At 47.1% G+C, this 13,233-nt stretch overlaps 1 protein-coding gene across 1 annotated transcript in view; it reads right to left on the reverse strand.

Moving 5' to 3' along the window:
- Window positions 1-13,233, reverse strand: part of LOC126234809 (division abnormally delayed protein-like) — a 72,461-nt gene that overhangs the window by 36,832 nt on the left and 22,396 nt on the right. The window contains exon 3 of the mRNA XM_049943557.1: window positions 12,682-12,808. Within this exon, the coding sequence (XP_049799514.1) occupies window positions 12,682-12,808 (127 nt within the window). The remainder of the gene's footprint in view (window positions 1-12,681; window positions 12,809-13,233) is intronic.

Consider the following 13,233-nt stretch of genomic DNA (forward strand, 5'->3'; position numbering starts at 1 on the left):
CAACCTCTGGTATAATGCTCAGATTCAACAGGATTGTTTGTAACGCATTACTGTGGCCACAGCAGTTAGACTTGGACTGGCTTCGAGGAGTCCGCCTGCTCGTCCACGATCGTAAGCATTCACATGATGTCTTGCAGATTGTTCCTGTTGCTGTACCAAGTGGAATGTCGCGCTAATCGGTTCCACAACCACCTTCGTCAAACGCCGTACTGGACCAAGTGTCGATTGCACACAGAGCGTTCGTACACAGGCTTCGCTGCAGTTAACACGTCCCGACCTCTACATTTCCTTTTAGTACTGTTAGCCGGGTATTCCGTAGGAATTGTTGGTTGTTCCGTAGAAACTGGAAATTATTTCTCGGCAAGTGTCAGTCGTTTTTTACTAATTGTCATGCAGAGTATCATCATTATCGTATGGCTTTTACTATACATTTAATTAATTCCCTTGGCTTCATTCATGAACCAATGACGGGAAATAGCCATTGTCTCATGAAAGTAGCCACCCCAGCATTCACCGTAAGCAAATTGGAGAGATCACGGAAATCCACAAGCACAAAGTCTGGACACGTAGTTGCATAGGATCTTACAGAGAAAGTAACGTGTGACTCCCACCCGCTCTCCCAATTCACATCATTTATCACTCACATATTTTTATTTTCCAGATTCTCGACTGCACTTACTGGTCGGAACATTATGATTACCCACATAAAAACATTCTGATACGCATTTTGGAGAACAGTTGCAGTTCGTCAGGCAATCCGTCAAGAAATGGTCGGAAGTGGAGGCTGCAAGCTGATCACACCCAAATGAACCGCGACCTGTAGACTATGTAGAATGTTTATGAGCTCTTTTGTGGCACTAGATGATATACCAGATGTATTAAGTAGAGTTGACATGCAGGATATGCGTGCACCATCACATCAACTGGAATTTACCACTATATTCCTGAAGATACTGCGGTTTGTTCTGGCCTCGTGCCATGGACAGTTGATGTACGGGGGGAGGCATCAGCCACGAAACGAGGCAAGTGGACAGTACAGGCTACAGCCTTCACGCTGCATTCTGTAACAAGTACCGACCGCAGGTCTATCGAAACGAATGGTTCTGTGACAAATTTTTGTTCTACCCGTCTGTGTGCGCCGTGGGGTTCATGCGTAGAACAGAAAAATCTGGAAGTGGGTGTGTACCATAAGACGACTGCGACTTTGTGTGACATGAATTGTGATTTGTGCGACTAGCAATATATTTTCATTGTTTGAACATCTAACCACAAAGTTCTGTCACCATTTTATTTGTAACTGATGGCGTCCCAAGTCGCAAGGATATTCACACGGACCCCATATTTCCCACTCAAGTTTTCTACAATGCCCTGTGAAGTGTAGCTTTGAAACAGGCATTATGCTCGGTTGCAGCACAGCAATGCCCCACGCATTCTGCTTTTCACAGAGTAAACCTCCGACGGTAGTCACAGTTCTTGCACTATAAATTTTAAATTCTTGCCAGATCAGTAAGAAGTATCTCACAAAATTGAGTTAACGAAAAGTTTGGAAACGAGAAAATTATCTCTACCGGAATACATCCTGAATTTTCTTAAGTGAAGTGGAAGTGCGTTTTCTAAACTATGATCCAGTGAGAGGAATGCAGATTTTGAGAGAACGGACAAGCAACTAAAAAAATTCACTGAAGATGGCTCTAGTTTAATAGGGGAAGCTCATCTGGAAAATATTATATTGCATCGACAAAAAAAGCGTTTGGATTTGTAAAATGTATATTACATACACAATGGGTGCGGAAAATGGCCATAACCAATTCAGTACTTCATGACGGTTTTATCTGAATGCTTGTCGTAGCGTAACAAGAACAAATTCCTGGCATATTAAAACTGCAGGAGCGGAACCTTCACATTTCTCAGGTACGTACTCTAAGAACAACTTTTGCTGAGAACCATCTCGTAAGAATGACATAGTGTTTAGTTAGATCTCACACGAAAATTATGTTTGAATGATTCAAACAGTCCACTTTTCTATGTACAATTAACTTGCAGAAGTTTTATTTTCTCTGTATGTATGGTGTGCGTACTGTAAGACCTTCGGTACACACACCATCAGATTATCTGACTTGTCGCTCTAACGAAGTAAGCGAGTGTCAGCAATATGTCTCGTGGTCTTATCGTGGCGTGTTTATCTTCTGCCGTTAGGTCAGACGATAGAAATGCCACTTGCACGCTTAGAGTAGCAGACTGACCGTGATAATAACAAGCATAAATATAACTTAACTTGGTTCTGGATGCTATTTACAATTGACAATCTGAAGTTCCTTTGGTCTTCGTACGTTAATCTTATTCTCACATATCTCTGATAGTTGACAAAGTGTCTATACATTTCTCTTCGTGGCTATGTACAGGAATATGATAATCTTATTAGGAGCAGACTGAAACTTGACTATACACTGGTGCAGACTAATGCAGACTGACTAATCGGAGGTCTGTACACTCGTTATAATAACTCGAGCGTTCAGGTATCACTGCGCGAGTGTGATCCGCGAGGAGAAAAGGTTCTACGTTAGCAGCAATCTCATTGGCTGCGTTACATATTAATACGCGGATCGGCGGAAGCAGAATTTGGTCCGTCTCTAAGACAGCGCCATCTCGTAGTGCGGAGACGGACGAGCGCTGCGCCTGCGCTGTTGTGCTTAGCGGGGCGCGCTCTATTGGCAAAGTTGTGTACGCGCTGACTACGCGGAACTATTTACACAACAGTATGATACTTGATTTGATGCCGCATCATAAAACAAACCACATAAGATCGTTTAGACTATGCATGCCCTCAGCGTGCCTGCACCAACATAATTCTTTTTGTATACCATCAGTAAATAGCCATTTACAGTCGGCACCCAAGACATTTCACAGAATTTCAAAAATTAAATTTGTAAGTTTGAACGTCACGACAACAGATAAACATATCTGGGAAAACATGTAATCACATATTCGTGAATAAGTTCTTGGAATTACAACAAACCATATTAACAGAATGAAAACTGCTCCTACCACAGCACAAAAATGCGTCTATGTCCTTGGCAGAGTTATGATTGTAAAAGAAGAGTGAACAGTTGGGCGATCGGTAACTCACGCCAAGCCTCCTGAAACAAACTCTTTGGAGTGAAGGGGTGGCGGAGCGTTTGCCGCGAATGCCGTCGAGGCGGTTTTCCGGAAGCGGGGGTCAGGAAGACACCACGGGCAGCACGGGTCGGCGAGGCTGTGTGTTCTGCCGCCCCGCCCTGTGAGTTCCAAGTTAGTCTGGCTGAGCATCTCCCGGACTCTAGGGAAGTCCACCGGAAACGGGAATGGACAAATGGTTGAAATGGCTCTGAGCACTATGGAGCTTAACTTCTGAGCTCACCAGTCTCCTAGAACTTAGAACTACTTAAACCTAAGTAACCTAAGGACATCACAAACATACATGCCCGAGGAAGGATTTGAACCTGCGACCGTAGAGGTCGCGCGGTTCCAGACTGTAGTGCCTAGAACCGCTCGGCCACCTCGGTCGGCCGGGAGTGAAGACAATATTCCTTTGGCCAACCAGGTCTGGAGGCGAGCGATGCGTCGTTGTGATCCACACATCTTCGGGCGTCTCCAAGTTTTTCCACTTTGTTTGCTGGGTGGGCTACTTCCAGTTCGTTTCTTCGGTGCCGGGACCACGCAGCATTCGTGAAGACTGATTTTGTTCCCCGCTGTGTTTGTGATAATTGTGACTGGTTCGGTTCCTGCGCGTGTTTGAGGCTTGCTGCTTCTATATGGGACTCGGTTCAGCCTCTTCTTGTTGTTGTTGTTGTTTCTTGTTGTTGCGTCTAGTCAGGCGATATGAGGACCGCGTTGCCAGTTACCTTATCTTTTATCGACTTCCCACAACTATTTAGCCTACGCTGCCAGTGTGTAATCAGGTGATTTAAGTTTTGACTTAAAATGTTCAAATGTGTGTGAAAACCTAAGGGACCAATCTGATGAGGTCATCGGCCCCTAGTCTTACACACTACCTAAACGAACTTAAACTGACTTACGCTAAGAACAACACACACCCCCATGCCCGAGGGAGGACCGAACCTCCGTCGGGAGGGGCCGCACAATCAGTGACATGGCGCCTCAAACAGCGCGGCCACTCCGCGCCGCTTTAATTTAAAAACTACTTCTCTGTTCATCATCAGGCTATCATTGTATGTCTGTGCCTTGGGGCGTCTTCCCACTGGCCGGTTGGAAACAGAGTGTGGTGAGCAGCATATCGGGCCTGCCCTTAGTAACTTTGGGTCCGTTTGGCTGGACCACATTGCTCGAACGCGGTGGTTTCATATTGTTTTTGTTTTTGTTTTAATGAACTCCTTTTTAGGCAAACCTGAATTATTTGATGTATTTTAGTCACACGCATTCTAAACATGTTTGTGGCCTGCCCGCTTTGAAAACTTCCTTAGAACCTTTGAAGAGATTGTTACGTAACTTCCATTAGTGAAATATTATCATGCTTCTCTTATTGAAATTTCATGTAAATATTTAAAAAATAGTAACCTGTGGCGCACAAAATTTGTATACCTTTGGATAGAGAAAAACATTTGTCGTAAATTTAAATTTTCTCACTTCATATTCCCATGTATGACTTTTGGAGAGTTGAGAGCAGGTATTTGAATGAACACTACAATTTTTTTTCTTTTTGTTATTTCATCTCTCTGAAGTATCTGATGACACTGTTGATCGATTATCAGTAATTGTTCTTAAATTATTTTTTAACCGTTCGATAGTTTTGTGTCAGTATGTCAAGGACCTGTTGACCTAATTGGTAACGCTATTTTTTCTGAGGAGTGACACGAATCCTTAATTTGCCCAGTCCTTCCACCGCCAGGCAACCTTGCATCAGCTATGTGTACCAGTGTACCATTCTCGTAACAGAGCGTAGCGTGGTTGTTTCTGGAAGTTGGATTGAATTATACTGATCATATATGCGCATAATCTGTTGTTTTTTTCGCTTTGGGATTCAGGTGTATTCATCTGTTACGGAGACTCACGTCAGGGTGAGAGTGAGCTGTCTTCGCAATGACCAGTTGAGATACGAGAATAAAATGCAAGGATTGGCAGAGGATGAATACCTCGCAGAGCACTCGGTGCGTCTTCGCTCAGCTGTAGGGACTTCGGTTCAGCTGATGGCAGAGCGTATTTGTCAGGAGAGCGTGCCCATGCAGCACCGCATCACTTTCCTGTCAGAGATAGAGCAGACATTACAGTCTTCGGTTTAGTGCCCCATCACGCGTTCAGTTCCACTGGACGCAGGCGCAAATTATGCACAGGTTGCTTAGAGTTGAAGACCTCGCTTCGGTAATCACCCATTCGCAGTTCAAAGCTGAGGTTGAGCAGCTGCCTAACAGTGATAAATTTGCATGATAGTCTGAATGGCTAAGAGTGGAAGAGTGATCAGCGGCTTGGTGAATTGGAAAATCTGGTGGGTCCGGAAAACGAAAAATTTCTCCGGAGCGCAGAAGAACTGATACAGAGAACCCGCAGTCCAGTTTTGCTAAATTACCTAAAATCCATTCTTGAATGTGTTGCAAGGGATAGAATACCTTGCCGCCCATACCCAACAGGAATTGGTTAAATTTCTGTGGTTTACTGTTACCTTATAAGAACAAGTTAACTTTTTAAAATCTCATGGGAAACCATTTTTTAATTGGTGCGTCCTTTATCTCAAGAGTCCTTCGCCGAAATCGTCAGTGAAGTTTTAGCGAGGAAGGCCTGTTTAAAGTAATTTCGCGCCCCCAAGCTAAGGGAGCTCATGCCTGCCAGGGTTAAGAGCCGTCTCGTTAATCAGTATTTTTTTCGTGTCCAACACGATTAAGGGAAAGCAGTTGAGATTATTCGTGATGTACGCAGGGCAGCCGTGGCCTGTGATATATAGATAGCTGAGCATGAGATTGTTGCCGCCATTTTGCAAGGGACTAAACCAGAATACTGTTCCAGTGTCTTGTTTGTGGAGAGACTGACTACCTATCGTGACTTGGATAGTTTAATCACTCTTGTGGAGGGGTTAAACAAGCTGATCAATGGAGAGGCTGTGAGAAGGCGTTATCTCAGTCTTACGCCAAACCCACTTCGGGTGCCGTTTCCGCTAGCAAGATGTTCTCCCAAGGAATGTGTTATCGCTGCGGTCGGCGAGAGCAGTTTGCTCGTCAGTGTGAGGTCAATGGAAAAGGGGGTTCGCCAGCTGAAGTCATTGGCAAGGACGACGTGCACCATTTTCAAGTTGCCGAGTACATGTACACTCCTGGAAATTGAAATAAGAACACCGTGAATTCATTGTCCCAGGAAGGGGAAACTTTATTGACACATTCCTGGGGTCAGATACATCACATGATCACACTGACAGAACCACAGGCACATAGACACAGGCAACAGAGCATGCACAATGTCGGCACTAGTACAGTGTATATCCACCTTTCGCAGCAATGCAGGCTGCTATTCTCCCATGGAGACGATCGTAGAGATGCTGGATGTAGTCCTGTGGAACGGCTTGCCATGCCATTTCCACCTGGCGCCTCAGTTGGACCAGCGTTCGTGCTGGACGTGCAGACCGCGTGAGACGACGCTTCATCCAGTCCCAAACATGCTCAATGGGGGACAGATCCGGAGATCTTGCTGGCCAGGGTAGTTGACTTACACCTTCTAGAGCATGTTGGGTGGCACGGGATACATGCGGACGTGCATTGTCCTGTTGGAACAGCAAGTTCCCTTGCCGGTCTAGGAATGGTAGAACGATGGGTTCGATGACGGTTTGGATGTACCGTGCACTATTCAGTGTCCCCTCGACGATCACCAGATGTGTACGGCCAGTGTAGGAGATCGCTCCCCACACCATGATGCCGGGTGTTGGCCCTGTGTGCCTCGGTCGTATGCAGTCCTGATTGTGGCGCTCACCTGCACGGCGCCAAACACGCATACGACCATCATTGGCACCAAGGCAGAAGCGACTCTCATCGCTGAAGACGACACGTCTCCATTCGTCCCTCCATTCACGCCTGTCGCGACACCACTGGAGGCGGGCTGCACGATGTTGGGACGTGAGCGGAAGACGGCCTAACGGTGTGCGGGACCGTAGCCCAGCTTCATGGAGACGGTTGCGAATGGTCCTCGCCGATACCCCAGGAGCAACAGTGTCCCTAATTTGCTGGGAAGTGGCGGTGCGGTCCCCTACGGCACTGTGTAGGATCCTACGGTCTTGGCGTGCATCCGTGCGTCGCTGCGGTCCGGTCCCAGGTCGACGGGCACGTGCACCTTCCGCCGACCACTGGCGACAACATCGATGTACTGTGGAGACCTCACGCCCCACGTGTTGAGCAATTCGGCGGTACGTCCACCCGGCCTCCCGCATGCCCACTATATGCCCTCGCTCAAAGTCCGTCAACTGCACATACGGTTCACGTCCACGCTGTCGCGGCATGCTACCAGTGTTAAAGACTGCGATGGAGCTCCGTATGCCACGGCAAACTGGCTGACACTGACGGCGGCGGTGCGCAAATGCTGCGCAGCTAGCGCCATTCGACGGCCAACACCGCGGTTCCTGGTGTGTCCGCTGTGCCGTGCGTGTGATCATTGCTTGTACAGCCCTCTCGCAGTGTCCGGAGCAAGTATGGTGGGTCTGACACACCGGTGTCAATGTGTTCTTTTTTCCATTTCCAGGAGTGTAATAACGTAAAAACGGTGACCTATAATCCTCTCCCGTTTGTGTGCGTGTACATCAGTCATGAGCCGCCCTGTGCGCTGCTGGATTCCGGCAGCAGTCTTCCCTTAATGAGTCGGTGGTACTCCCGACAACGGGTCATTTGTATGTTTCCCAATTTAAAGCCTGTACCTAGAACTTGTAGAATTGTTAATGGTCAAGCTGTTCCTTTGGTAGGATCCATGTGCATTTCTTGTCACTTCGGTGAATTTTCTTGGTCCATAAAGGTGTCGGTGGCGGAGGGTTCAAGCACCGACCTCTTCAAGTGTGATTTTAATGAGCAAAGTGAGATTGGTTTTGGATTATATCCATGGGAAATTTTATTTTGGATTTCGTCTTGAGTTTAACTTTCACTTGACTCCATTCTAGGAGGGCAGCTCTTTGTAATACCAGCGTTAGGCCTACTGCCGCAGTGTTCGAAGTTGCACACTTACCTCCAGACAGGTTCTCATTAAAATGTTGATGGTTCCCAGGAAGTATTGACAGATAAACCGGGTGTGACGTCGAATTGAATATGGGATTTTACATTGCGACCGTCTTCCAGTCAGGCAGTCACCCTCACGGCTGTCTCCACCTACACTAAGTGAACAAAAGTATCCGGACACCTGGCCGAAAATGACTTATAAGTCCGTGGCGCCCTCCATCGCTAATGCTGGAATTCAATATTGTGTTGTCCCACCCTTAGCCTTGCTGGTACTCTCGCAGGCATACTTTCAATCAGGTGCTGGAAGATTTCTTCGGAAATTGCAGCCCATTCTTCACGGAGTGCTGCACTGAGAAGAGATATCGATGTCGGTCGGTGAGGCCTGGTACGAAGTCGGAGTTCCAAAACATCCCAAAGGTGTTCTGTAGGATTCAGGTCCGGATTCTGTGCAGGTCAGTCCATTGCAGGGATGTTATTGTCGCCTAACCACTCCTCCACGGGCCATGCATTATGAACAGATGCTCGATCGTGTTGAAAGATGCAATCGCCATCCCCGAATTGCTCTTCAACTGTGGGAAGCAAGATGGTGTTTAAAACATCAGTGTGGGCCTGTGCTGTGGTAGTGCCACGCAAAACAACAAGGGGTAAACCCTCTCCATAAACACACGACCACATCATAACACCACCCCCTCCGAATTTTACTGTTGGCACTACACACGCTGGCAGATGACGTTCACCGGGCATTCGCCATACCCACACCCTGCCATCGAATCGCCACATTGTGTACCGCGATTCGTCACTCCACACAACGTTTTTCCACTGTCCAAACGTCCAGTGTTTACGCTCTTTACAGCAAGCGAGGCGTCGTTTGGCATTTACCGTCATGTTGTGTGGCTTACGAGCAGCCGCTCGACCATGATATCCTAGTTTTATCACCTCCCGTCTAAATGTTATAATACTTGCAGTGGATCCTGATGCAGTTCGAAATTCCTGCGTGATTAGCTGAGTAGGTGTCTGCCTATTACACATTACGACCCTCTTCAATTTTCGGCGGTCTCTGTCAGTCAACAGACGAGGTCGGCCTGTACGCTTTTGTACCGTATGCGTCCCTTCACGTTTCCACTTCACTATCACATCGGAAAAAGTGGACCTAGGAATGTTCAGGAGTGTGGAAATCTCGCGTACAGACGTATGACACAAGTGACACCCAATCACCTGACCACGGTCGAAATCCGTGAGTTCCGCGGAGCGCCCTATTCTGCTCTCTCACAATGTCTAATGACTACTGAGGTCGCTGATATGGAGTTCCGGGCAGTAGGTGGCAGTAAAATGTACCTAATACGTAAAAAGTATGTTTTTGGGGGTGTTCGGATACTTTTGATCACATAGTGTAGGATGAAGGTATTTCTGAGTTGGTATATATAGTGCGTTTTGAGAGGGTTATAAGGCCGTCCACCTCGCGATATGCATCATCGACAATTTTTAGTGCCTAAGAATAATTGGGGGGGGGGGGGGAGGTTGTGACCCATTTTGGACTATCGTATCATTAATAGTAAACTAATCTTGGCGTCTGTCCCTCTTTCTGGTCTAGACGGTTGTTTTCCATGGTTTTCCACGGCCTACTATTTTTTCCGTTTTCGATTTCAAACAAGCACATTGCCAGCTTCCCTTTGCCGAATAATTCAAGGCGGCCACTGCCTTTTGCACTGACTGGAACTGATATGAATTCAACCAAGTGCCCTTCGGCCTTTCCACCGAGTGGCAGTTCTTTCTAAGGTTACTCGATTCCATGATCGGAGATCTGAAGTTCAAGCGTGTGTATAACTTCTAGGAGGACGCTGTCATTTACAGTGCCACCTTCTCCGAGCATTTGGAGCACTTGCGACTTGTTTTGGAGCGTCTGAGGCAAGTGGGCCTGTTAAACCGTCTAAAGTTACCTTAGCTCGTGGTGAGGTATCTTTTCTCGGGCATTTAGTCCCGGCTTAGGGGGTCAGGACTGGTCAGTCTAGGACCAGAGCACTTAGTTTCTGCCCTCTTAAGACTAAGAAAGCGGTAGCCCGTGTCATTGAAATGTTTGACTTCTTCCGAAAATTTCTTCTGAAGTTTTCTTTGTTAAGTCTGTTGCGAAAGAAGGGAGAGGAGGCTGTCTTTGATTTGCTTAAGATCGCTTTGAGTAGTTCCCATGGTCTGGCTGTTCCTGACTTCGGTCAACCCTTCGTGGTCCAGGCCGACGCTTCTAACTCAGGGCTTGACGCCGTGTTTCTTCAGGAGCAACGTGGAGAGCAGAGCTCCCAGCCTGTATCTGTATGTGCCCGTCTCCAGCTGAGAAGAAATACTCTGCTTATCAGTCGGAAGCTCTGACTGTCCTGTTCGCGTACTACCTTGAACACCGGGAATTCACACTTTACACTGACAACCAGGCCCTTAGTTGGGTTCTGGCTCGTCTGCGTAAAATTAGGCGTAATGCGAGGTTGGCTTCCATTTCAATGTGTGCCACTTCAGGAGGTGCGATAACGTTGTAGTGGATACCTTGTGCAGAATGTGCGACGTGTAGGAGGTGGTAGGTCTCCTTAATTCAGTGCTTGCCACGTTTCGAATATTGTTTGCTGATTCTGCGCAACGAGAACAGGTTCCCAAGTTGGTCTCCATCAGGGAGAAGTTGCGAGTGGGTCATCAAGTTCCTGAGTATGAACTACAGAAGGACATTCTCTGCCAACGCGATCACTGGTATGACGATCTTAAAATGTGTACCTACGGCCCTTGTTCCGGCTGTTTTCAAATATTATCAAAATTCTGTTGTGGGGGGCCATCTGGGGTATATAAAACTAGCCACAAGGTCTGTGAGTCCCTAACTTGGCACAGTCTGTATCCTGATGTTCGACAAAGGGTTAGTGTCGGGAATGCAAGATGGCTAATCTGAGTTCCGATGGGCATAGGGAGTTGCTTCAATCCACTCAGACAGAGGTTCCCAAGGAGCGTCGTTTTATTATGTCAGTCCTCTTCCGCAGATCCCATGTGTTGGCTGATGGGTTTATTCAGTTCAGCTGGTTGCTTCCGAATAGCGGTTTTACTGCAAGACAAAGTATTAAGCTTTGAGTAAGATTTTCTCTTGCTTCGGTCTTCTGAAGGACAGCGATGATGCGCAAGGGAGTTTCGAAACTTCTGTTCCGATCACGGGTTAAACACATCACCACGACACTTTCTTACCCATCATTCATTCGTGAGACGGGTTACTCGTAAACTAAAGTCTTCTCTGATTGTTTTCCACTTTCAGGCTCAAACTAAATGGAATCTTTCCTTGCCATGGCTGAATACAGCCTTTAATACCGCCACACATGAGGCGCACAGGGTTACCTCTGTTTCTCTCATGTTTGCCTACCCCATTAACTCCCCTTTCATCAAATATCTGGTCCATTCATGATTTGTTGCCCAATGATATTAGTCCTGAAATAATCAAGGATAACTGGCGTAGGGCCAGGGCAAATATTCAGAGCACCCATGAAAGGGAAGTGGCACAGTACAACCAGGGCCGACGTCCAGGGATCATTCAGATCGTGCAGTCACGAAGGGTACACGACTGGGCCTTCGGTTCCGAAAGCTCATATCGATAATGTTTCGTTGTATGGTTCGCTCTCTAATAACTGTTGATGACCCAGCACTGAAATCTGCAGCAATTTGCGGAAGGGTTGCACTTCTGACACGCTCTATGATTCTGTTCAGTCGTCGTTGGTCCTGTTCTTGCAGGATTTTTTTCCGGCCGCAGCACTGTCGAAGATTTGATATTTTACCGGATTCCTGATATTTACGGCACACCCTTTAAATGGTCGTACGAGAAAGTCCCCACTTCATCGCTGCCTCAGAGATGCTGTGTCCCATCGCTCGTGCGCCGACTATGACACCACGTTCAAACTCAGTTAAATGTTGATAACCTGCCACTGCAGCAGCAGTAACCGACCTAACAACTGCGCCAGACACTTATTGTCTTATATAGGTGTTGCCGACCACAGCGCCGTATTCTGCCTGTTTGCATATCTCTGTATTTGATACGCATGCCTGTAGCAGCTTCTTTGGCGCTTCAGTGTATATTTGATACCAACTCGTAGATTCCATACCAAGTCATCATGCTTCAGTTTAACAGAAAAAAGCCCGTACACCATTTATGGATGTGTTCTGTTGCAAGGCATTTTAATATGCAAAAAAAAGGAAAGGAAATGGTATTTCATTACAGTTCCTGAAGTTATGGACATTGCAGGACGTGAAATTCTATTTTGATGTCCATCGTACTGTGGATGGTGTCAAGTCTGTTGTACGTAAACGTCGCAGTTAGCAATATAACCTGAGGAAGGCGTCTTGCAATAGTCGCCGAAACGTAGGAATTTTATAGTTGGCAATGCAGTCTCAAACTCAGAAGAATTTTATTGACGGTGTCAAGTCTGTTTCTTCTTTTAGAGTTTTCTGTAGCGGAATCTGCACATAAACTATTGCGATGCGCAATGCCTTACATTACCTGCTTTAAGTGTCGCAGCTGGTCGCTGAGCTCCGCAATGCGCGGGTCGGGCGTGACTGGAACCCACTCCAGCTCTGGATTGTACTTCTGCGCGATCAGACTGGACGCCACGACCGTCTTTGTGTACCTGCAAGCAGACACATACATCAGAGTCCGACAAGAGGCGGGGTACAGGGAAAAGAGGCAGCTGCACCTTTGAGTCATTACTCCTAAATACTGGAATGAAACACAAAGACAGCATTATTTGACAAGGTCCGCAGCTCGTGGTCGTGCGGTAGCGTTCTCGCTTCCCACGCCCGGGTTCCCGGGTTCGATTCCCGGCGGGGTCAGGGATTTTCTCTGCCTCGTGATGACTGGGTGTTGTGTGACGTCCTTAGGTTACTTAGGTTTAAATACACTCCTGGAAACGGAAAAAAAAACACATTGACACCGGTGTGTCAGACCCACCATACTTGCTCCGGACACTGCGAGAGGGCTGTACAAGCAATGATCACACGCACGGCACAGCGGACACACCAGGAACCGCGGTGTTGGCCGTCGAATGGCGCTAGC

Source organism: Schistocerca nitens, chromosome 2 (assembly GCF_023898315.1).
Source record: "Schistocerca nitens isolate TAMUIC-IGC-003100 chromosome 2, iqSchNite1.1, whole genome shotgun sequence".
Taxonomy (NCBI): domain Eukaryota; kingdom Metazoa; phylum Arthropoda; class Insecta; order Orthoptera; family Acrididae; genus Schistocerca; species Schistocerca nitens.